At 34.8% G+C, this 23,117-nt stretch overlaps 1 protein-coding gene across 1 annotated transcript in view; it reads left to right on the forward strand.

Annotated features, from left to right (window-relative positions):
- TSPAN12 (tetraspanin 12) overlaps positions 1-23,117 on the forward strand; it is a 119,361-nt gene that overhangs the window by 37,244 nt on the left and 59,000 nt on the right. Inside the window, exon 4 of the mRNA XM_044677599.1 lies at positions 19,896-19,970. Within this exon, the coding sequence (XP_044533534.1) occupies positions 19,896-19,970 (75 nt within the window). The remainder of the gene's footprint in view (positions 1-19,895; positions 19,971-23,117) is intronic.

Below are 23,117 nucleotides of genomic sequence, written 5' to 3' on the forward strand. Positions count from 1 at the left end.
CCTGCTCCCCTTGGTTTATCCCTTCTAACTTTCTCAGAATGGTTAGATAAGAGTTTTATGTCCCAATGGATAGTATAGCTACTCTTCCCTCTCTGGGTTGATTACACTGAGAGTAAGGTTTGATTATTACCTCTTAATGCTCTCTTCCTCTCCTTCTTATAATAGTATTTGTCCCCTCTCCTTCCCATGCCCTCTTTGTGTGTAATAGAATATCCTATTTTCCTTATTCATTCAAGTTTCTCTTGGTGTCCCCTGCTATTCACCCCCTCTTTCCCATCCCCCATGTCATCTTAGATTATTTAGTGTTCCACCCTCACCCTGTGAATTATTCTTCTGATTACTATAATAGTGAATACTATAATAGTGAATAGAGTTCACTACAGAGAATTATACATAACATTTCTCTACATCGGAATATAGATAATTAGATCTCACTGAGGCCCTTAAAAAGGCAAATTTAAAACTTATAAGTTTTCTTTCTTTCCCCTCTGTATCTTATTTACCTTTTCAGGTTTCTCTCGGTTTTTGTGGCTCGATATCAAACTTTCCATTTAGCCCTGGTCTTTTCTGTGCAAATACCTGGAATTCTTCAATTTTGTTGAATGCCCATACTTTCCCCTGGAAATATATAGTCAATTTTGATGGGTAGTTGATCCGTGGTTGCAGGCCCAGCTCTCTTGCCTTTCTGAATATCTTATTCCAAGCCTTGAGATCTTTTAGCGTGGAGGCTGCCAGAACCTGTGTGATCCTGATTGGTGCTCCTTGATATTTGAATTGTCTCTTTCTGGCTTCTTGTAAGATTTTTTCTTTTGCTTGGAAACTCTTGAATTTGGCAATTATATTTCTGGGCGTTTTCTTATCTGGATCGAATGTCGCAGGTGTTCTATGAATCCTTTCAATGTCTATATTGCCCTCTTGTTGTAGGACTTCAGGGCAATTTTGCTGAATAATTTCTGTTAGTATGGAGTCCAGGTTTCTATTAATTTCTGGTTTTTCTGGAAGACCAATTATTCTCAAATTGTCTCTTCTAGACTGGTTTTCTTGGTCTGTCACTCTCTCATTGAGATATTTCATGTTTTCTTCTATTTTTTCAGTCTTTTGACTTTGTTTTATTTGTTCTTGTTGTCTTGAGAGATCATTGGTTTCTAAATGTTCGATTCTAGCCTTTAAGGACTGGTTTTTGACTTTAATGTTTCAGTTTTTGGCTATGATCTTTTGGTTTTCGGCTATAATCTTCTGGTTTTTGGCTATAATCTTCTGTTTTTTGGCCATAATCTTCTGGTATTCCTTTTCAGTCTGGTCATTTCTGGTGTTCATTTTGCTTATCAGTTCATTTAGTTTCTGAGCCTTACTTTCCAATTGCAAGATTCTACCTTTTAAACTGTTATTTTCTTGCCAGATCTCTTCTATTTTCCTCAAAATCTCAGTTTTGAACTCTTCCATAGCTTGTGAGGAGTTTTCTTTATTTGAGGAGGGTCTGGATGCTTGTTTTTCTCCTCCTTTGTTTGCTCAGTTGTCTGGATTTTCTCTGTGTAAAAGTTGTCGAGTGTTAAAGATTTCTTTTTCTTGTTATTAATCTTTCTCTTCTGAACTTCCTGAGACTGGGTAGCCATTGTTAGCCCAGCAGCTTCTCAGGTTTATCCTCGCGCTCAGGGTTTGTCCGCGGTCTTTTGGCTCCTGAGGTCTGAGGTCTGGTTTTTTCCAAGGTCAAGCCCCCTGGTAGACCCCCTTGCTTGATCCTCTGCTGGAGGTTTCTTTACTAGTCTCAGGGAGCTGCTTCCACAGTCGTATACCCGTCTGCACTGGTTCCCCACTCAGGGTTTCAGAGCTTTAGCTAGTGGCTATGTCTGCCTCCACCCACGCCTCCACCAGTGCCTGCGTCCTGAGCCCGTTCTCTGCGCCCTGCTCCTGCGCTCAAATTTTCTGTGTTTTCTTTAGCTTTTTGGGGTCCTAAATCTTGCTGCTCTCAGGAACAGGCCCTGGAGCTGCCAATGACTTGATGGGTGCCCTAAACTTGCTCTATTTCTTTTTAGCTGGCTTCAGCTCTATAGGTGTTGTGTGTGGAGGGGGTGGGGGTTGGGTGGTCGCTCAGCCCACAATTTAGTGAGAGCTGTTTCACCCCTTTATAGCATGGAAATGCCCTGATTCCACGTACCTCCCACGCTGCACCCTGTTGTGGGGTTCCTCCGTTCGTCTGGACTTGTTTTTATGTCCCCTTGCGGAGTTTTGTGTATTTTGGTCAGGAGAGGTTAAGAGCTGCTTCTTACTCTGCCGCCATCTTAACCTGGAACTCCATGTAGTTTTTAACCAAAGTTCCTTCTGGTGCTAAGTAGACTTTCTGGACATGAACTTTTTTGACAAGAAACATAAAATTTAATAAGAAAAGTGACTAAAATCAAGAAACTGATGTCTACAAAATAATGTTGGATGTAATATTTTAAAGTACTAGAGGGCCAGAATTCCCAAATTCAAGAATTTTTCTTCACATTTTAGATTTTTTTTTTCAGACTTCAGGCCCTCTAAAGATGATATCACTTTGCTTTTATGCTGTTAACTGACAAACAATATTTGAACCAAATTGTTAAAAAAATCTCATTAATGTGAACTACATTAGCATGTAAGTTTTTTATGAGTAGGGCATTATTTGTACTTATATTCACAGAACTTAGAAGGCACATAATATATGATTTTTGATTGATTGAAATTCATAAGTGTGGAATCCTTAAAGTAAAGGCATGGCTAGTGTTTGACTTTATACCTTAGAGAAAAGTAAGATAAGCAAATTAGCTGAAAGAAAACAAATCTCAGGGGGAATAGGTGACCTATTTATGTGAAAATTGCTTAACTTTGTATCACAATAGCCAGACCATTAAAAAAAAGTGTTTGCATTTAAACAGGGTCCCTTAAAGAACTTCATATTTGCCCATGCTTTGATAGCTCAATTTGAATTATAGCACATTCCTGAAAGTAACTAATTTTCATTTATTTAAAAGTATTTTATAAATCAAATATTTTACTATCAGACTGATTGTTCCTTCAATTATTCCCTTTTATTGAGGTTTTGAGGTATTCCTATTTCAGGCTAGTCAGAAAACATTAAATGCTTTTGGAAATACTGAACTTTGTTACAGATTGTACTTATAAAGAATTGATTTAATTTCCTTACAACTTCACTTTGAGCACAGGATATAACCAAGATTTTTATTTCTTTTTGCTTTCTCTGAGGGGCTAGGTACCAATGTAATGAAATATTCCATATATCTTAGAGTCAGTATATTCTTAACAAAATGACAGCCGTTCCATTACCTTGTACAAATATTTGGCACTGGAATTCTTTTATTTACTAACTACAAGTAATGTAATATTTTAAAATTTCCTATCTGGGGGATAAGAAAAATAAGCAACTGACAGAGAGCTACTTAACACTAAAGTCTGTAAAGTTTAGCATTGGACAAGATGGAAACTGGAGTTTATCATTTATCATTTTCACAATCCAGGCCTTTAATCAAACTTTTTGTTGATTAAAATGTAGGTGTTTAAAATATAGCTAGAAAGAAAAGGGCACACAGTTTATTCTACATTAAACATCCCTAGTAAAGTTTATTATATTTTGGAATGAGGCACATGTGTGTGTATGTGTGCAATTTTTCTCCAAATTTTCTGCTTTCCTTGTAATCTGAGCAACATTTCTTTTTTCAATTTAACGTACTTAAAATTTATGATTTTACATCTCACAATGCTCTCCATCTCTTGTTTGCTCATCAATTCCTTCCAATCCATAAATCTTATAGGTATTATTTTCCATGTTTTTCTGATTTCCTTGTAATATTTCCCTTTTTGTATAGATACATCTTGTATCTTAACTTAGAGAATAGTGTAAGATACTGTTCTATACTTATTTTCTGCCAAACTACTTTTCAATTGTCTGAGCAATTTTTCCCAAAAAATGCTGTCTTATTCCAGTAGCTTGGATCTCTATTTTTGTCAAATACAAGGTTATTGTAATCTTTTACTACTAATTATTGTATTTTCTGTTCCACTGATCCAGTCTTTCTGTTTCTTAGCCAGTACCAGATAGTTCTGAAAATTATATACAGTTTAAAATCTGGATTGCTAGACTACCTTTATTTATCTTTTTTAAAAAATTAATTATTTTGCTATTCCTGATCTTTTGTTCTTCCAAATGAATTTTGTTATTATTTTTCTATCTCAGTAAGATGATTTTTTGGTGGTAATTTGATTGGGATGGCATTGAATGAATATATCAGTTTAGTTAGGGTCATCATTTTAATTATATTAGCTCTCCCAACCTATGACCAATTAATATTTCTCCAGTTATTTAGATCTGACTTTTTCATATAAAAAGCATTTTATAATAATATTCATGTAGTTCCTGAGTTTGTTTTTGGTAGATATACACCCAGGTATTGTATTCTATCTATGGTTTTTTAAATGAAATGTCAATGTCTTTTTGAAAGACATTGTTAGTAATACATAAAAATGCCGATGATTTATGTGGGCTTATTTGATTTATTGTTGTTTTACTAAAATTATTGATAGTTTCAGCGAACTTTTTATTTGAATTTGGTATTTTCTACATATACCATCTTATTGTCTATAAAAAGAAATAGTTTTATTACTTCTGTCTGTTCTGATTTCTTCAACTTCTTTTCTTTTTTTCCTTCTCATTGCTGGTGCTAGTTTCTAATACTATGTTAAATTACATTAGTGATAATGAACATTTTTGTTTCATTCCTTAATTTACTGGGAAGGCTTCTAGCTTATCCCCATTATAAATAATACTTGCTGATGGTTTAAGGCAGATGCTTCATATGATCTTTAAAAAAATGCCACTTCGCTTTCAAGTGTTTTTTTTTTTTAATTTTTTTTTAACCCTTGTACTTCGGTGTATTGTCTCATAGGTGGAAGAGTGGAAGGGTGGGCAATGGGGGTCAAGTGACTTGCCCAGGGTCACACAGCTGGGAAGTGGCTGAGGCCGGGTTTGAACCTAGGACCTCCTGTCTCTAGGCCTGACTCTCACTCCATTGAGCTACCCAGCTGCCCTTAAGTGTTTTTAATAATTGTATTTATCAATGGCTTTTACTACATCTCCATCTTTCAATATGTGTGATTTTTATAACTTTTGTTATTAATATGAGGAAAACTATCAACATAATTAATCATATTAAACCATCCCTGCCTTCTTGGTATAAATCCTGTTTGTTCAAAATGAATAATCTTTGTGATGCATTTTTGTAGTCACCTAGCTGGTATTTTATTCAGGATTTTTGCATTCATATTCATTAATGAAATTGTCTATAACTTTCTTTCTCTACTTTTACTTTTCCTCATTTAGGTATCAGTACCACATTTGTTTCATAAAAGGAGTTTGGCAAACTCCTTCTTTACCTGTTATTTCAAATAATTGATTTAATATTGGAATTAATTGATCTTTAAATGTTTGGTAGAATTCCCTTGTGAATCCTTATTGTCCTCATGCTTTTTTTTTTTTAAAGGAAGTTCATTCATGATCTGTTTAATTTCTTTTTATTTTCTAAAATGGATTTATTTAGGTATTCTATTACTTCCTTTAAATAGTCTAGGCAGTTTATATATTTGTAAGTATTCTTTCATTTCACTTATATAGTTAATTCATTGGCACATAAATGAGCAAAATAACTCCTAATCATTCTATTAATTTCATCTTTCTTGGTGGTATATTCACTCTTTTCATCTTTAATGCTAGTGACTTATTTTTGTCTCTCCTTTTTTAAGTTATGTTGACCAACAAATTGTCAATTTTGTTGATTTTTTTCATAAAAATACCTCTTAGATTTATTTATTAATTCAATAGTTTCCTTATATTCAGTTTTATATTGTTCTAAACTTTAACTTTTGGAATTCTCATTTGTTATTTGGTTAGGTATTTTTAATTTGTTATTTTTTTAGTTTTTTAAAAAAATGCATTATTAATTCATTAGTCTGTTTTACTCTAGTTTATTAATGTAAGCATTTAGAGGTATAAAATTCCCTCTGCTGCATTTGCTATATCCCACAGGTTTTTATTTGATGTCTCATTATTATCATTCTTTTTTTTTATTTTAAACCCTTAACTTCTGTGTATTGACTTATAGGTGGAAGAGTGGTAAGGGTAGGCAATAGGGGTCAAGTGACTTGCCCAGGGTCACACAGCTGGGAAGTGTCTGAGGCCGGATTTGAACCTAGGACCTCCCGTCTCTAGGCCTGGCTCTCAATCCTGAGCTACCCAGCTGCCCCTATTATCATTCTTTTTGATGAAATTATTTGATTCTATGAATTGTTCTTTAACCTACTCATTCTTTGAAATTAAGTTATTTAATTATTTAGTCTCCAGTTAATGTTTACTTTGTCCCTCATTACATATTTTTATTGCATTATGGTCTGAAAAGGATGAAAAGGATAGCTTTTAGCTATAATGCTTTTCTATCCTAATATATGGTTAATTTTTATAAAGCTACCATTTACTGGAGAGAAGGTATATTCCTTTCTATTCCTGTTTAATTTTCTCTGTATATCTACCATATTTATCCAAGATTCTATTCATTTCCTTTCCGTTTTTCTTAATTATTTTGGATTTAATTTATCTAGTTTTGAGAGGAGAAAATTGAAATCCCTCATTCTTATTGTTTTGTTTTCTAATTCCTTCTGAAACTCATTTAGTTTTTCCTTTAAAAATTGGATACTTTAACATTTGGTGCATAATGATTTAATATTGATAATGCTTCATTATCTATGTTTTCTTTTAATATGATATAAGTTCCCTGTTTACCTTTTTTGATTATACCCATCTTACTTTGTCAGAGACCATAATTGCTACTCTTGCTTTTTTGCATCAGCAAAATAGTATATTCTACTCCAACCCTTTATTTTGACTGTGTGTCTCTTATTTTTAAAGTGTTTTTCTTGTAAACAGGATATGGTCAGGTTTTGGTTTTTGATCTATTCTGCTATCTGTTTCCATTTGTGGGTGAATTTATCTCATTCACATTGAAAGTTATAATTACTAATTCTATATTTCCCTCCATTCTGTTTTTTCTTAATATTTGTCTTTCTATTCCCCTCTTTTTACTGTATTCCTCTTTAGAAGTCCAATGTCTTCTGTCCAGGATCTTTCCAATTTGTATACTTTCTTAGAACTCTATTCTTATCTTCTTCCCTTACCCTCCTACTTCTAAGTCAGTTTACCCTTCCAAGGTTCCATCTCTGGTCCTTTTCCCCTAACTTCCTAGTCCTTATTTTATTCCTACTTCCAAAAGTCCCTTCATTGTCTTCCCACTTTACCTTTTCATTTCTTGATGTAAATTCTCTTCTAAAAATCCTTACTTTTTCCTGTATTGAGACACTCCCTTATCTTCTCACCTTGCACTCCTATTTGTTTATATATACTCCCTTTTTTATCTCCTTGTCTTCTTTTCTTTTAATCTACACTCCTATGTCTTAGTCCCTTAAGGGGACTTTTAGTGCCTCCCCTATTCTATCCACTCAGCCTCTTGTTTCTCTGATTGCTAAGGACTTTTACCCTTCTAGTTGTATATATTATTATTCCCTCTTATCCCAGATTTGATGAGGATAGGATTCTACTTCCTTCCCTTTTATGTGATAGTTGTTCCACTCATGCCTCTTTTAAAACACCTTCCATCTTAGAATGAATAATTAGTATTGATTTCAAGGCAGAAGAGCAGTAAAGGCTAAGCAGTTGGGGGTTAAATAACTTGCCCAGGTTCACAAACCTAGAAAGTATCTGAGACTAGATTTGAACCCAGATCCTCCTGTCTCTAGACCAGGCTGTTTCCACTATGCCACTTAGCTGTCCCTCATGACTCTTTTATATGAGATAATTGTTCCATTTTACTTCTTTTTACCCTATTTTATTATTTTTAGCTTATTCCATTATATTCAACTTCAAGTCTTCTCTCTTATATGCTTGGGTAGTATAAAAGCATACATACATAAGAATGATGTCATTCTTAAGGGTTGTATATAACATTTTCCCTAATATGAAGTAAAAAATTTGACCTTGTCAGGTCCTTCATAATGGGTCTTTCATGTTTACCTTTTTATGATTCTTTTATATCAAATTTTCTACTAAGTTCTGTTTTCCCCTCAAGAATTGTTGAAACTTTTTGCATGCTAAATACCTATTTTCCCCTTGTATAATTATGCTCAGATTTGCTGGTTATGTTTTTCTAGGTTGTATATCTAGCTCCTTTTCTCTTTCAAATAATGTTTTCCATGCCTTTCATTCTTTTAATGTTGAAGCTGCTGAGTTTTGTGTTATTCTGACTAACACCACAATATTTAATTTTTTGTTGTTGTCATTGCTTGTGGTATTTTCTCCTTAGTCTAGGAGTTCCTGTGCATTCACATCTTGGGGTATCTTTGAGATGGTGATCTATTGATTCTTTTAATTTCTGTTTTACCCTTTAGTTCTAGAACTTCTGGACAATTTTCTTTAATGATTTCTTAGAGTATGGTTTAAATTCTTTTTGTAATCATGAATTTACAGGAGTCTAACAATTCTTATACAATAATACCTCAGTTTTCATCGACATTGGTTATAGGCAGTTTAGATTTTCATTGATTTTTTTCCATGAAAAATTTCTCTTGGTTTTCATGGGCTGTTCCTCAGTGAGCCAACTTGACTTTGATGCTAATTTTGTGAAAACAAAGGGCAACCTACACATTTTCCTGCTCAGTGTGAGTAATACATGTATTGAAAAGCAAATAAATCTATTTATCCATACAGATAGCAAGCAAAAAGCAGATAAAGCATATGGAGGAGAATATATACCTGACAATGTACAAAATGAATGAGCTCTCACACTGGGAGTGAGATATCTCATTTCAGCCAAGTAGAAATTCTCCCATAGTATCTCAGCTGAGAAGAGGGACATAATCAAGCTAACAACTCCACTATATGTCAGATTCTTTCCAAAGTCTTTCTAGATAGTGCCTTGATACCTAAGGTCCTTATGGAGGGGGATACCCCTTCCAAACCATAACCTCTCCATCCTCTCCTAGCCATTTTTAATAGACCAAGAAGAGTCTTCAGAAAGGCAAATGTCATGTTACATATTCATTTATTCTTCACATTAGTCTTTTATATTTATTTCTTATTGATTTTATATTTTTATTATAGATAATTATATATAATTATAAATAAAGATTATATTTATTCTCTATAAAATGTGTTTTGGTATGTATTTTGGAGTGTCTAGAACAAATTAATTGGATTTATATTGATTCAAAGATATGGAAATAATTGCCTTGGTTTTCATTGGTTTCGGATTTTGCTGATTGTTTTTGGACAGATTATCAATGAAAACCTAGATATCACTGTGTTGTCTTTCCTTTATTTTCCAGGTAAGTTGTTTTTGTAATAAAACTTAAAGATGTTTCAATTTCTTTTCTATTATTTCATTATTTTGATTTTGCTTTGTTATTTCTTGTTATCTTAGGATGTCATTAGCTTTCCCTTGCCTATTACTAATTCTCCATGGATTATTTTCTTCTGAGTTTTTGGATCTCTTTTTCTAATTGGAGTGATCTTTCTTTTGTAATTCTCCTGGTTTTTTTGCCTTGTCTTATTTTTCTAGTTTTTCCTCAATTTCTCTTATTTGTTTTTTTCTTTTAAAACTCTTTTGGTTGTGATTATTTGGTATTTTGCCTTGCTGTTTTAGAAGTAGGTATTTTAACTTTGCTCTCCTCCAATTTTGAACTCAGGTCTTCTCTCTCCCCATGATAGTGATATATAGTTGGGTTATTTCTCTTTGGTTTACTTATCCCCCCGCCAGTCTCCCCAAAATTTAGTTGTCTTTTCTTGGTTCACTCATAGTTCCAATACTTCACATAATTGCTTGACTGTGCCTCTATAGAAGTTGAGGAGGAAAGTAGGTCCCAAGAGGCTGCCAGGGCCAGGGTTGCAGACCAAAAGAGAATGAAGTGGGACAAGAAGGGATATCTGTGGTTCCTTTTTTTTTAAACCCTTGTACTTTGGTGTATTGTCTCATAGGTGGAAGAGTGGTAAGGGTGGGCAATGGGGGTCAAGTGACTTGCCCAGGGTCACACAGCTGGGAAGTGGCTGAGGCCGGGTTTGAACCTAGGACCTCCTGTCTCTAGGCCTGACTCTCACTCCACTGAGCTACCCAGCTGCCCCTGTGGTTCCTTTTTGCAAGACAACTGGGTGACAAATATATGGGGTTGGTGCTGGGTTGGTAATGTGATGCACCATGGATATTATTCTAGTGCAGCATTACCTGATCTGATGCTTCATCTCCAGACTTCCTAGAGTGTCTGGAAGTGGAACCGAAGTACTCTATCTCCTCAGGCAACACTACTGATGGAGAAGAGTTATTCCACCCACTCAAAGAAACCTTGCTTTTTCCTGGAGACTGTGCACCGTGCAATGCCTGCCTTCCTTATATTGTTATCTTTTGGCCAGTTGAACCATATCATTCTCTTTTGAGTAGTCTGAACCCCATCTGTTGAAGGTCTAGGATCTTGAAGTCTGCCCCACCCCACCCCAATTCAGTCTCTGCTGCTACAACCCTCCTACTCAACAGATGTTCATAATGGCTGATTCTCTCCACCACTACCACCTTTTTTTGAGGAGGAGGAATTCTATGAGAAGACTTGGTTGATTTTTGCCTCAGGAGAAAAAATTCCTCATTATACTTCCAAGGACTTTTGACTTCTCAAGAATTTCATTATAGCTATTAGGGTGGCATCTAATAGTGATTAAATAGGTTATGGGGCATGGGGGCAGGGCAGACATCTATAACCACAGTAGCCTGAATATACATAAAGCAATTTTGGATTGTACTCTTCTTGCCCTGCCATATTTATTTATTTTATTATTCTTGCCTTAGAGCTTTAGCTGTTTTTTAGAACTATTTAATGTCATTCTTTATTTCTGGATCCTAATATGATGTTTCTACCATCTTTATGATTACCTGACTAATGACAAAGGTGGCCCTGTGGCAATCTAAATTTATAATTAATAGGAATGAAATAATGTGATAATTTTTTGACCCAGAGACTCACTGGTTAATGTATGCTTCACCGAGATGAAAAATAGAGAGAAACATTCACATTCAAAATAAAATTTTATAGCAGCACTTTTTTTGTGGTACAAAAGAAATGGAAGCAAAGTAGATGTCTACTTGGGGGGATGGCTAAACTGGTACAAGAAAATAAGAAATGTACCACAAGGAATGATGAATATGAAGATTTTAGAAAAGCATAGGAAGATTTATAAACTGATGTAGAACGAAGGAGTGACCAGTAAAACAATGTATACAATGTTAGCAACAATGTAAATGAAAAGTGCAAGAATTTCAAAATAGAATACTTTGTAATTTATAATGACTTAGGTTGGCCCTGGAAAAGAGACGACAAAATGTACCCTCCCCTTCTTTGCAGGGATGAAGGACAGTGGATTAACCATATTGCATATAATGTTTTATTCAGTTGATATTGACTAATTTTGCTAAACTGCACCTTTTCTTTCTTTTTGAATTCTTTTTTGCTGGGGAGGGAATGTGTGAATTTAATATAAATTGTGCCCCTTTTTCCTTTTAAAAAAAGAAAGTTTTGAAAAACCATTTTGATCAATGTCAACCCCACTTTATGACTGGATGCTCATGCATACTATTGAAGGATGCCAGAGGTCCCCATGACATCTGGCATCTGGAAGATTGGCCTCTCACCCAGATTGAAGTCAGTGGCTTTTTAAGAGAGAAGATTGATTGAGTAAGCCAGAAGATCTTTTTTGACTTTTCAGTTCTTGGCTCTCTTATTCTGGGGACTTTCCTGATGGGGCAGGTCACACTGTGGTTTTTGGCCAGGAAGTAGAACTTTGCCTTTTTGACTCTAAGCCTTTAGCTAGGTGTGGTTATGCAACTAGTTACTTTTCTTTCACTATTTTCAGTTCTAATTTTTACTTTCTAACAAATAATTACAAATTAATAAGTTGTCTCCATAGAATTCTAATCATAACAGAAAGAAGGACATTTTCAGAAATGTTAAGGTGTTATGAAAACAAAAGATAATGAAAATGTTTAAATATATAAAATACATGGGGATATCTTGAAAAAGCAATAATGTCTCATTATGAGTAAAAAAAGAGTTTTTGAAGGAAATTAGATCTAGTTTATTTGATTTTTTAGTTATTTGAGAATTTTTGTTATAAAAATGCATTATGATGAAAATGAGTTTTAATAGTTCTCTTTATTTAATTTAAATTTTCTTCATTATTGTGAACTTAATCACCAAGGACAAGAGGCTTATATTCTCATATGAGCTATGTAGATTTTTTTGAAGGAACACATGTATAATCTAATACATATAAGTTCACAGTATAATTAAATACTGTTTGTGTTGCCTCCCTCCTCCTTTTTTAAACTCTTACCTTCCATATTATAATCAGTATTGCTTATTGGTTCCAAGGCAGAAGGGCAGAAAAGACCGGGTAGTTGGGGTTAAGTGGCTTGCCCCAGATCACACAGCTAGAAAGCAATAGTGCCAGATTTAAACCCAGGATATCTTGTTTCTAGGCCTGATTCTCAATCCACTAAGCCATCTAGCTGCTCCACTTCACCTTCTTCATTGTTGTTTTCTTTTGTTCATTAAAAAAGTTTTTATGATACTTTTTTGGGGTATCTAACACTACTCATTAACCTTCTATCCTTACTCCTTCCTAGAAGCTCTGTTGAATCAAATATGTATAGTCCAAAAAGCAAATCAACACATTAACCATGTCTAATAATACATTTCTCATATGCATTCTTGTCTGTTGCTTTTGTCTAGTAATTCTTGATTAAAAGCTCATAGGATGAGGATAATTAACCCCTATATGCTTCAAAATGAGATACAATCATCCCTCCCCTCATTTGCAAAGCAGGAAATTAGATTTTTCTTTTCAATTGAAAATGATAAGATAAGAATTTTTCAAAAGCTGTAGGTGTAATTGTTTCCTAAAATAGTGAAATTTACTGCTAACTCTCAATATAGTTTTAAATCTAAAGATATGTTTTAAAAAAACAACCTCTAACAAGACCATTAAATAAATTGCCTTTCTCCCTTATAGAACTGAGTTCAAGGTTCAAAAATCCCAAACTTAATGGCTTCTAATGACTGTGATGGCCAAATTTATAATCTTCCATACTTGCATGATGGTAGTTCACATTTCTATAAGTCAATTAAGATTCTTAAAGAAATACTTTCTTTACAAAAGCCCTGTGTGATATAAGCTAATAGGTTCTCAAACTTCTAGACTGTGTCAAAGAAAGGACTCAAATTGAGGTGGAGATACATGTATTACAATCTTTTTCTTTTCCACTATATTTTTTACACCATACCATGCCTTACTTCTGAAGTTGTATGTGGGGGATTGGGAGACTGTGGATGAAGCTTCTAAGAAACTTTTGCAATCAATTTTAAATCTCTTAATTTCTCTGAGATTTTGACTTTCCTGACTTTGTCCTAAAAATTTGGTTACTTGAGTGGTTCTGGTTAGCTAAAATTTTATTCTAAATGAGGTTGGCTTCGTGGCTTGGATGGGCCTGGATATCTGTTTCTAAACATTTTCAGGTTGTAAGATTTGATGATATTTATTGGTACTGATTCTGTCATTTTGAGGAAGTTTTCCTCATTGAGAAAACTTGCTCGTTAGCATAGACATAGCTATGTAGTTAACCAGATTGCTAAATAACTTAAATAGTTAGTGGCAAAATTCTATTGCATTTTATTTCATGGAAGCTACAGAAAGTTTTTGAGTAGGGCAGTGATATATGTGATCAACCTTATACCTTAGGAAGATTGTTTTGGCAGTCGTGGCAAGTTTAAATTGGGAAGGGAAGAGACTGGAATCAGAGAGACAGGTTAAGAGGCTTTTAAATATATAGCAAGCTATAATGAGGGCCTGAATTAGGATGGTGAAAATATGAGGCAAGGAATGAATATGAGGAATTATACTGTCAGAATGGACAGAACTTGGCAAATTGACTAGATGTTGGGGAAATAAGGATAAGAGAATTGGCAAAAATGGCTCTGATTTGAACTTGATGACAGGGAGTATGGGGAAACCATAAGTGAAAATAAGGATAATGAGAGAAGGGTGTAAGAGATCTAACTAAACTAACAAGCTTAGGGAAGAAAATAATGAGTTCAGTTTTGGACATGTTGATTTTAAGGTGTTATTGAATATCCAGGAAGAGATGTCTAGCAGGAAGTTGGATATTTGGAACTAAAACTCAAAAGAGTGATTCTGGGTGGATGGGTTTTGAAGTCATCTGCATAGAGCATAATTTGTTTATTTATTTCAGCAGCGTTAATCCACACAGAAGCAAAAATCTGATAGGAAGATAATAAAAATTTCCCCATTTTGAGGGTTACAAGGAGGGGACTTGTTGACAGTCAGAGGGGTAAGGGTGGCTGGAATAAAGGGTATGATTAAAATGTCACTGAATTGTTAGTTAATGGAATTATGAAATGGGAGCAAGAATGCCCACTTTTTTGGCTATTCAAACAGAAAGACTACAATGATAGTGGGCAGTAATGTCTCAATCACACTTTAATAAGACAGAGGGTACAAGGCAAATGGCACAGATAGCATAGATGCAAGTAGCACAAAAAGTGGAGTAAAGAGGCAGATGGCAGATGGGATGGGAATGGAGATGGGGTTGTTATGGTGGGGAAAGATAGGTAGCATAGGGAAGAAAAATTGGGAACACTCAGCAACATAGACCCAAATGGGGATGGAAGAATGCTGGGGAGGGCAGTAGTTTAGGATATAATTTTTTAGGGTTTTGGTGGTGAAGCAGACTTATCTGTGCCATTTTGGGGTTAGTTCATTAACATATCCACATCTTAAAGTTGTTAGCATTATTTGGTGTCCTATAGGTCTCACTGCTGATGTCCTGACAGCAAGGTTTAGTTGGTTTTCCCTGATTTAGTAAAGAATCTCAGGATGTGATTTTTGGTTAATATCTGATACAATTTGCAAATTATGCTCCTTTGATCTTTGGGATAGTCTGTATGTAGCTTCTAGTTTCCCCCTTTCAATCTTCCTTCCTACTATTGTTACTTTATAATGGCTACTTATAAACTTAGTTACCATTCTGATTAGAAATAGGGGGAGTTGTTAGGTGGATCAGAACAAGATGCAATTTTAACTGTCACTGATTATAGAATAAAAACTAAGAGAGAAAGTAGGGAATTGAGACAAGATTTCAAGGTTAAGAGTATACAGAAAGAAAATCAAAGAACTGATTTAATGAGGGTAAAATCTAAGAATGGGTAAGATATTATGTGGGAGAGATCAGTAAGACCTGAGATTGTGGTAAGAGAGGAATTTCAGAGTTCAGGGTTGTTCATAGGTGGAGCAGTTGTTGATTGATGGTAAAGTCTCTGATGTGACCACCCTGGTAAAAGTCATAGGAATTACAGATTATATGGAGCTGTACAGACAGCATTTTGTAAATGTTATCAACATTGACACTGAAGAATGTTAGCACAATGGGCTGAAAGGGAAAACTTGGGAGGGGTGTATATGTATCTGAGAAGCAGTGTGGCAGTAAAAAGTTCAGGAACCTTGCAGTCAAGACCTGGGGTTCAATTTTCATGTCTAATACATCCTAGCTTTCAGTTAACCTCTCCATACCTCCAGACTATTTTATGAGACCCTAAATTGTGGAATGTTTTCAGATTTTCATTAGTAGAGAATTTCTTCACTGAGAGGTCCTACATTGATGAAATTATAAGTTTAAATGTAAAAAAACCCACAGCAATAAAATCTGCCTTACATGACAACAAAAAACTGAAATGTGTCTGCACACAAATAGATGAAAAATTTAAGAATCACCAGCATTTGTATAGACCTTACTATGTGCCAGGCACTATGCTAATCACTCTATAAATATTATCTCATTTTATACTTAAAACAACCCTGGAGGGTAGGTACTATTATTTTTCCCATTTTATAGATGAGAAACCTGAGGCAAACAAGTTGAGTGACTTGCCCAGGGTCACACAGGTAGTAACTGAGGCAAGATGATTTGAATTTGGGCCTTACACTCAATACTCCATCCACTAATTTAAAGGTACTTTGGAGGTCAAATGGTCTATGTACCTGAAGAATTAATGCCTTCTTAACATATTCTTGATAGGGAGTCACGGCTTCTATTTGATGAGTTCCAGTAATAGGTAACTTGCTACTTTTTGAATCAAAGAAGTTGGTAAACAGAGGTGGAAATTCCATATATTTTGTGTCTGTTGGCTGACCATTTCAGTTGTATTAAATTTTGTAAGGCATGATGATTTTGGGTATTTCGATGCTACACAAATGGAGGGAGAATCCAGTTAAGAAAGACAAGAAAAGGTCAAATGAATGGTGGAAGAGAAAGAACAAAATGGACAGGGCAAAGTATCAAGGCAGCACAAAGCCTTGAAACAGGGAAATGACAACGGAAGGCAGTATAGTTAAGGCAAACTAAGGGAAGGGGGAAAAAGGCTGCCCAGTATTTGTGTTATGCACAGAATTACTATATATGGCAGCAAAAGGAAAAGGAAGTATGTGATTGAGAGTACAGGACAACCTATACTTGCCCTATGGCTGACATAATTTTTGTACTAAACAGAAAAGGAGAGATTTGTGAGAAAGGTGGGTTAATGCTCCAAGTTTGTGGAAAGTACTGAGTGAAGATATGTTATACTGTTTCATTTGTAATATAACATTATGGTTCACAATGGAGCCTGGCAATTCAAAATATTTGATAGTTCCAATTCAAATGACTTTGCATATCATTACTTAGCCTGATTCTCAGTTTGCTCATCCATCAGATGGAGATAATAATGCATTATTAACTTTGCAGAGTTGGAGTAAGGAACAAATGAAATTACAGAGTGATTCATAGAGTTAGAAGGGAAGATTTTAGCATGGAAGAAGAGAGGGATCAATGTATCAGCAAACTAAGGGAAAAGGCAAATAAATGGAAGTAGCATTTGACTATAGCCGATTATGACTTTGAGTAGGAAGGTGGTACAGTGGATAGAATGCCAGGCCTAGAATTAGAAAGATCCATCTTCTGCAGTTCATATCTGGCTTTAGACACTTATTAGCTGTATACCCCTGGGCGAGTCACTTAACACTGATTGCCTCAGTTGCCTTATATGTAAAATGAGCTGGAGAAGGAAATGGAAAACCACTCTGGTATCTGACAAGAAAACCTCAAAGGAAATCACAAAGAGCCCGATATTCCTGAAAAAGGACTGAACTACAATAACAAAGGGAGCAGGAAGGTAATGAAGCAGGGCCCTAGCACTCTTTCAGGGACCATATTTTCTTTGCAACTGGTGTCCATAAGAGGGCACCAATGACATTTTTACAAAATATAGGGAAATCAACTTGGATAACTCTCTAGCATACATCAGATGCTATAAACAGACCAGATTTGAGGCACTCAAAGAAACTCATGCTGCCATCAAAAGACTTAATGGCAAATCCTAAAAACAGTCCACTGGGTTGCATTTGGGGTTTGTCTCTCTTTGTTTAGAAAGGTGGCCTAAGATGTAGGAGGAGGTCAGATCAGTGATAGACTCTTCTTTTGTCCAAATAGAATTCTTTTTAAGAGGATTGATTTGTCTATATTCATTCTTGAAGGAAGGGGGCTAGAATGGGACTTTTATATTTGTTTTTAAATATGAGCCTCTATTGTTAAACAATAATGGTCCTATCTAAATTAGTAAATAATGTACCTAACTAAACAATAGCATGAATGCCATATTATCAGAATCATCCTCAATGAGATAAACAATCTGAGAGTAATTCTCTCTCTAGCTCCATGATTGTTGAGAAGACTAAAGATTTTTTTACAAGTAAATAGAGATGATTGTACTTTCTTAGAATCTATATTGTGTATTGTTTCCAAGGCAGAAGAGTTGTAAGAGATAGGCAATGGAAGTTAAGTGACTTGTCCAGGATGACACAGGTAGGAAGTGTTTGAGGCCACATTTGAACCCAGGACCTCCTTTCTCTGGGCCTGGCTCTCAATCCACTGAGCCACCTAGCTGCCTTCTGCCATAGGTACATTTTAAAGGATGGCTTTGATATTTAATACTTGTCATGGAATTAGAAGACTAGATATCTTTTGGTCACCAAGCAAAGGAAATGTGATTGCTTCTACCCACCATTCCTTTGGCCATCCTCAATTTTCATTTTAACCTACTATGTGACATCTTAACTTCTCTTGTTTCTTTTCCGATGTGACATATTTTCAAATATTAGGGATTGGGGGAAAGGGTGTGTGTGTGTGTGTGTGTGTGTGTGTGTGACCTATCCTGTTAGAGTGATCAAATTGTGAAATGTTTTCACTGGATAGGTTGCATAAGAGAGCTGTTCAGTCTGGACTTTTGATCTCATTATACGTTATATTCTACACATTGTTTTCTGCTTGCAATTTGATTATAAGTAAAAAGTGAAGGAAGACTTGTAGAAAAATTTTTACTTCACAATATGTTAAATTTTTTTTATTTTCTAACAATAAACATACTTAAGGGCTTTAAATAAAAGTTTAAAAGTAATTCACCTAATAACAAATTATCTGGAGTTAGAAATGGCATATAGTATTATTGAAGCAAAAGAAATACAGACTGGTTTGGATGCTGGAGTCAAATGACAGAGATATAGAATGTGAAGAAGGAAATTTTAGAGAAAAGGATAAAATTTGAAGAAAAGCTGTCTCATATTTTGAATTAGTTAATTATTTGTAGTGTTTCATACTTCTTTGAAGTTTACAAGCCACAGAAAAACCCAACTTATCATATTCAATCAACTATAAATCATTTCTAGATATGTGTACTTCACCCAGAGCAGACACACCTAATATTGATTTACTGATTGACTGAACATGATTAAGTCAGGGGTTTTTTTTCTGTAGCTTATAGACTTTTAAGAATTAATAGATGGGGGGCAGCTGGATAGCTCAGTGGAGTGAGAGTCAGGCCTAGAGACAGGAGGTCCTAGGTTCAAACCCGGCCTCAGCCACTTCCCAGCTGTGTGACCCTGGGCAAGTCACTTGACCCCCATTGCCCACCCTTACCACTCTTCCACCTATGAGACAATACACCGAAAGTACAAGGGTTTTAAAAAAAAAGAATTAATAGATGCTCACTTATCTGGAATGGCGAGAATAAAGCCTGCCCATAAACAGGGAACAAACATAAAAATCTCTAGAAAAATATTTTATTGGATCTGGGATTGGATTTGGTTTGGGTAAGCATGATTTTTTTTAAAAAACCTTAATTTCTGTGTATTGGCTCCTTGGTGGAAGAGTGGTAAGGGTGGGCAATGGGGGTCAAGTGACTTGCCCAGGGTCACACAGCTGGGAAGTGGCTGAGGCTGGGTTTGAACCAGGACCTCCCATCTCTAGGCCTGACTCTCACTCCACTGAGCTACCCAGCTGCCCCCTGGTAAGCATTATTTTTGACCCACAATTTAGATTCAGCATATATATATATATATATATACATACATACTTTTATTAGGCTTTTACATGCTAATTCAGATGTTAAGCTAATGAAGTACTGAAGTTTCTCAAGGGTATTTATCTCAAGAAGTAATTAATAAACAATGGCCTATTTAGGTAAAAATGAATGTCCTTTGCAGATGTTTTTAAATTTGTAAGATGTTCTCTCCATCTGTTGATGAGAGTGGCTCCCTGTTTCAGTAATGATCTACATCTGTTTTCTTTTCCTTTAAATAAACATGGCATGGATGATATTTAGCCTGGCTTTGATAACAGAAATTCAGCTTAATTATACTTTTCTAATATGCTTTTTATCTTGTACTTTTTCGGTAGTACTTTGGAAGTTTGCTTGTGATTTTCTGCGTGGAACTAGCCTGTGGAGTTTGGACTTATGAGCAAGAAGTTATGGTAAGTTCAAAAGGGGAAACTACAATATTCTAAAATTTGAATTGAGTCAGCTTTCAAAATATGTATTATTGGGGCAGCTGGGTAGCTCAGTGGAGTGAGAGCCAGGCCTAGAGACAGGAGGTCTTAGGTTCAAACCCGGCCTCAGCCACTTCCCAGCTGTGTGACCCTGGGCAAGTCACTTGACCCCCATTGCCCACCCTTACCAATCTTCCACCTATGAGATAATACACCGAAGTACAAGGGTTTAAAAAAAATATGCATTATTCCTAAGACTTTCATTTATTTGAAGGCACATTTTCTCCCATTATGATTCATATAATAAAGATCTTCTCTTCTGGAAAAAGAGGTCCTATCTTCTGTGTGTATGCTTTCAAAAAATTTACATTATAACAATTTAGGGCATTTTCTTGGATAATTTTAGCCTTGTTGATTGAGGAGGAAAGGGTAGTCATGTAGAAATTGCTTAAAATATATAACCTGTATCTGCTTCAAAAACAACTTTGATAAAGTTCAGAAAAGATTTTAACATCAAAGATTCATGTGCTCAATTTATTTTGGATTAACCTTAAATACTACTTAGAAGTTATAGCTATACCCAACTATGCCACTGTTGGGTTTGTACCCCAAAGAGGTATTAAGGAAAAATACTTGTACAAAAATATTTGTAGCTGTGCTTTTTGTGTTGGCAAAAATTTGTGGTTTCTGATAGTGATGGAATATTATTGTGCTGAAAGGAATAATGGACTGGAAGAAGTCCACATGGACTGGGAAAACCTACAAGAATTGATGCAGAGCAAAAGGAGCAGAACCAGGAGAATGTTGTACACAAACTGATACATTATGGCACAATTGAATGTAACAGACTTTTCTACTAGCAGCAATGCTAGACAATCCAGAGGAACTTAGGAGAAAGAACAATATCCACATCCAGAAAAAGAACTGTGGAACCAGAAATACATTAGAAAAATATATGATTGACCACATAGTGCAATAGGGATGTGATTAGGGTTTTGATGTTAAAGAATTGCTCTACTGCAAATATGAATAACATGGAAATAGGTTTTGAACAATGATACATGTATAGCCCAGTGGAATTTCTTCTCAGCTCCGGGAGGAGGGATCATGAATCATGTAACCATGGGAAAATATTCTAAAGAAAGAAAGGAAAAAGAAAAAAAAAGAAAAATCACATGCCTCTAGGAAAAAAAAGTCATAGTGCTAAATGTATACTAATCAGTATAAAACACATATCACTCATGGTATATAAGCCAAACTAGCTTCCAGTTTGCTAACAAATGTGGTTTTAAGAGTTTTTACCTTCAGTGTAGAACATTTCAGCATCTAGATTTTTTAAATTGCTACTGAAGAATAGTGTTCTCTTCTTCCTTTTTTCCTTCTTTCCTCTTTCTCCTTCCCCTTTGACTAATGTGATTTAGAGAAATAACAATAATACTCTTTTTTAAAAAATACAAAATAATATCATGTACATGAATTTTTAAATACAAAACCAAATTTCTTTTTAGTGTTTAGTATTCATTTTTCAAGTGACAATCAGGTTTTTTTTTATTTTAATTTTAATTTTTACATGATCTAGTGTTAGGACACATCCTCATTACAGGTACATATTTCAGTATAAAATCAGTGATATTTATATAATTTCCACAGTGTACATATGCAATGAATTTTTAAAGATTAAAATACCCTTCTCATTTTAAGTTTAAAATCCAGGCAGGAGAAAGTTAGGTGGCTTAGTGGATTGATAGCCAGGCTCAGACACTATAGGTCCTGGATTCAAATGTGGTCTCAGATACCTTTTAGCTGTGTGACCCTGGGCAAGTCATTTGATGCCCAGTGTTGAGATCTTAACACTATTCTGCCTTGAAACTCATACACAATATTGATTCTAAGACAGAAAGTGAGGGTTTAAAAAGAAAAATCCAGGGAAACCTGGATAAAAAGTTAAAATGAGCTCGAGTAGATTTCAGTATGATATATAGTCTTTAATGTATTTTATCTTTTATTCCTTTACTACTACTTGTCCTTTAGGGTTAAGAATTTTATAAGTTTCTAAATTTAAATTGTATGATGTGGAAATATTATTTTATTGATATCTTTAAGTCTGTGCACTTAAAATTATAAAGGTAATTGTTGGTAGCTTAGGGGCACTTGTAATACGAGTGGTGGGAAAGTTTGGTCTAAACTTGTAATTACTACTGTCTGCCATTGCAATGGCATTTATCAAGTAACTAGCACCTTTTTTCATATTCCCTTTGGACTCAAATCTTCACCAAGCTCTATCACCTCACACAAGGATTTCTGGGTAGTTTCAACATCTTTAAGGTCACAGTAATTGACTTTATTTTTCTCTTCCTGTTGTCAAAGCCAGAATTGCTCCATCTCATGTGGTTACATTAAATGTAGTAGCAGTTGAAAAGTGCTTTGAAATAGTGTTAATTTAATCTATGATCACTGTTTCTTAGCCCTCTAGTTTGTATGTCTTGTCAGCTATTCATTTTAAACTTTTTAATAGAAGGTTTTGAAGGATGAAGTTATATACTAATTTTTAGGGTAGGTTTAGAGCATTTTTCTTGGAAATTTTCATTTATAGATACCATTTTATCAACTTGGGAATTATATGCAGGGGGTGCAGCTCACTCCCCACCAATCTCTTATCATCTCATGTGACTTGTCTGTGCCATTCTATTATAAATCTTTCACAAGGTGACACATTACATTCTGGGGATTTCCCCTTAGATCTCTTGGTATTTTGTAGATATCATTAAAGAATATCAATTGTACATGAATTTATCTAATTTAAGAGGTTATTTTTGTTCTCACTTTATAACTAATCTATAGCCTTTCCTGGTCATACATTTCTTTAATATTGTGTTTTGTGCAGATTTTGTAAATCTTTAAAAATTAAAAAATATATTATGAGTGCCAATAGTCAGCAAATAGGAATATTTTAATATAAAAAAACAAGAAAGGTGTTTTCTGCCTGGTAGTTCTTTAAGTATATATTGAATTTAATAATGAATTTTAATATGGAAAGGTCTAGAAAGAGACTTTTACTTTGTAGCTTTAAAAATATATGATAAATGAATAAATTTAACAGAAAAATAAGAAAATTTCCTTCTGCACATCTTT

This window comes from Gracilinanus agilis, chromosome 5 (genome assembly GCF_016433145.1).
Source record: "Gracilinanus agilis isolate LMUSP501 chromosome 5, AgileGrace, whole genome shotgun sequence".
NCBI lineage: Eukaryota > Metazoa > Chordata > Mammalia > Didelphimorphia > Didelphidae > Gracilinanus > Gracilinanus agilis.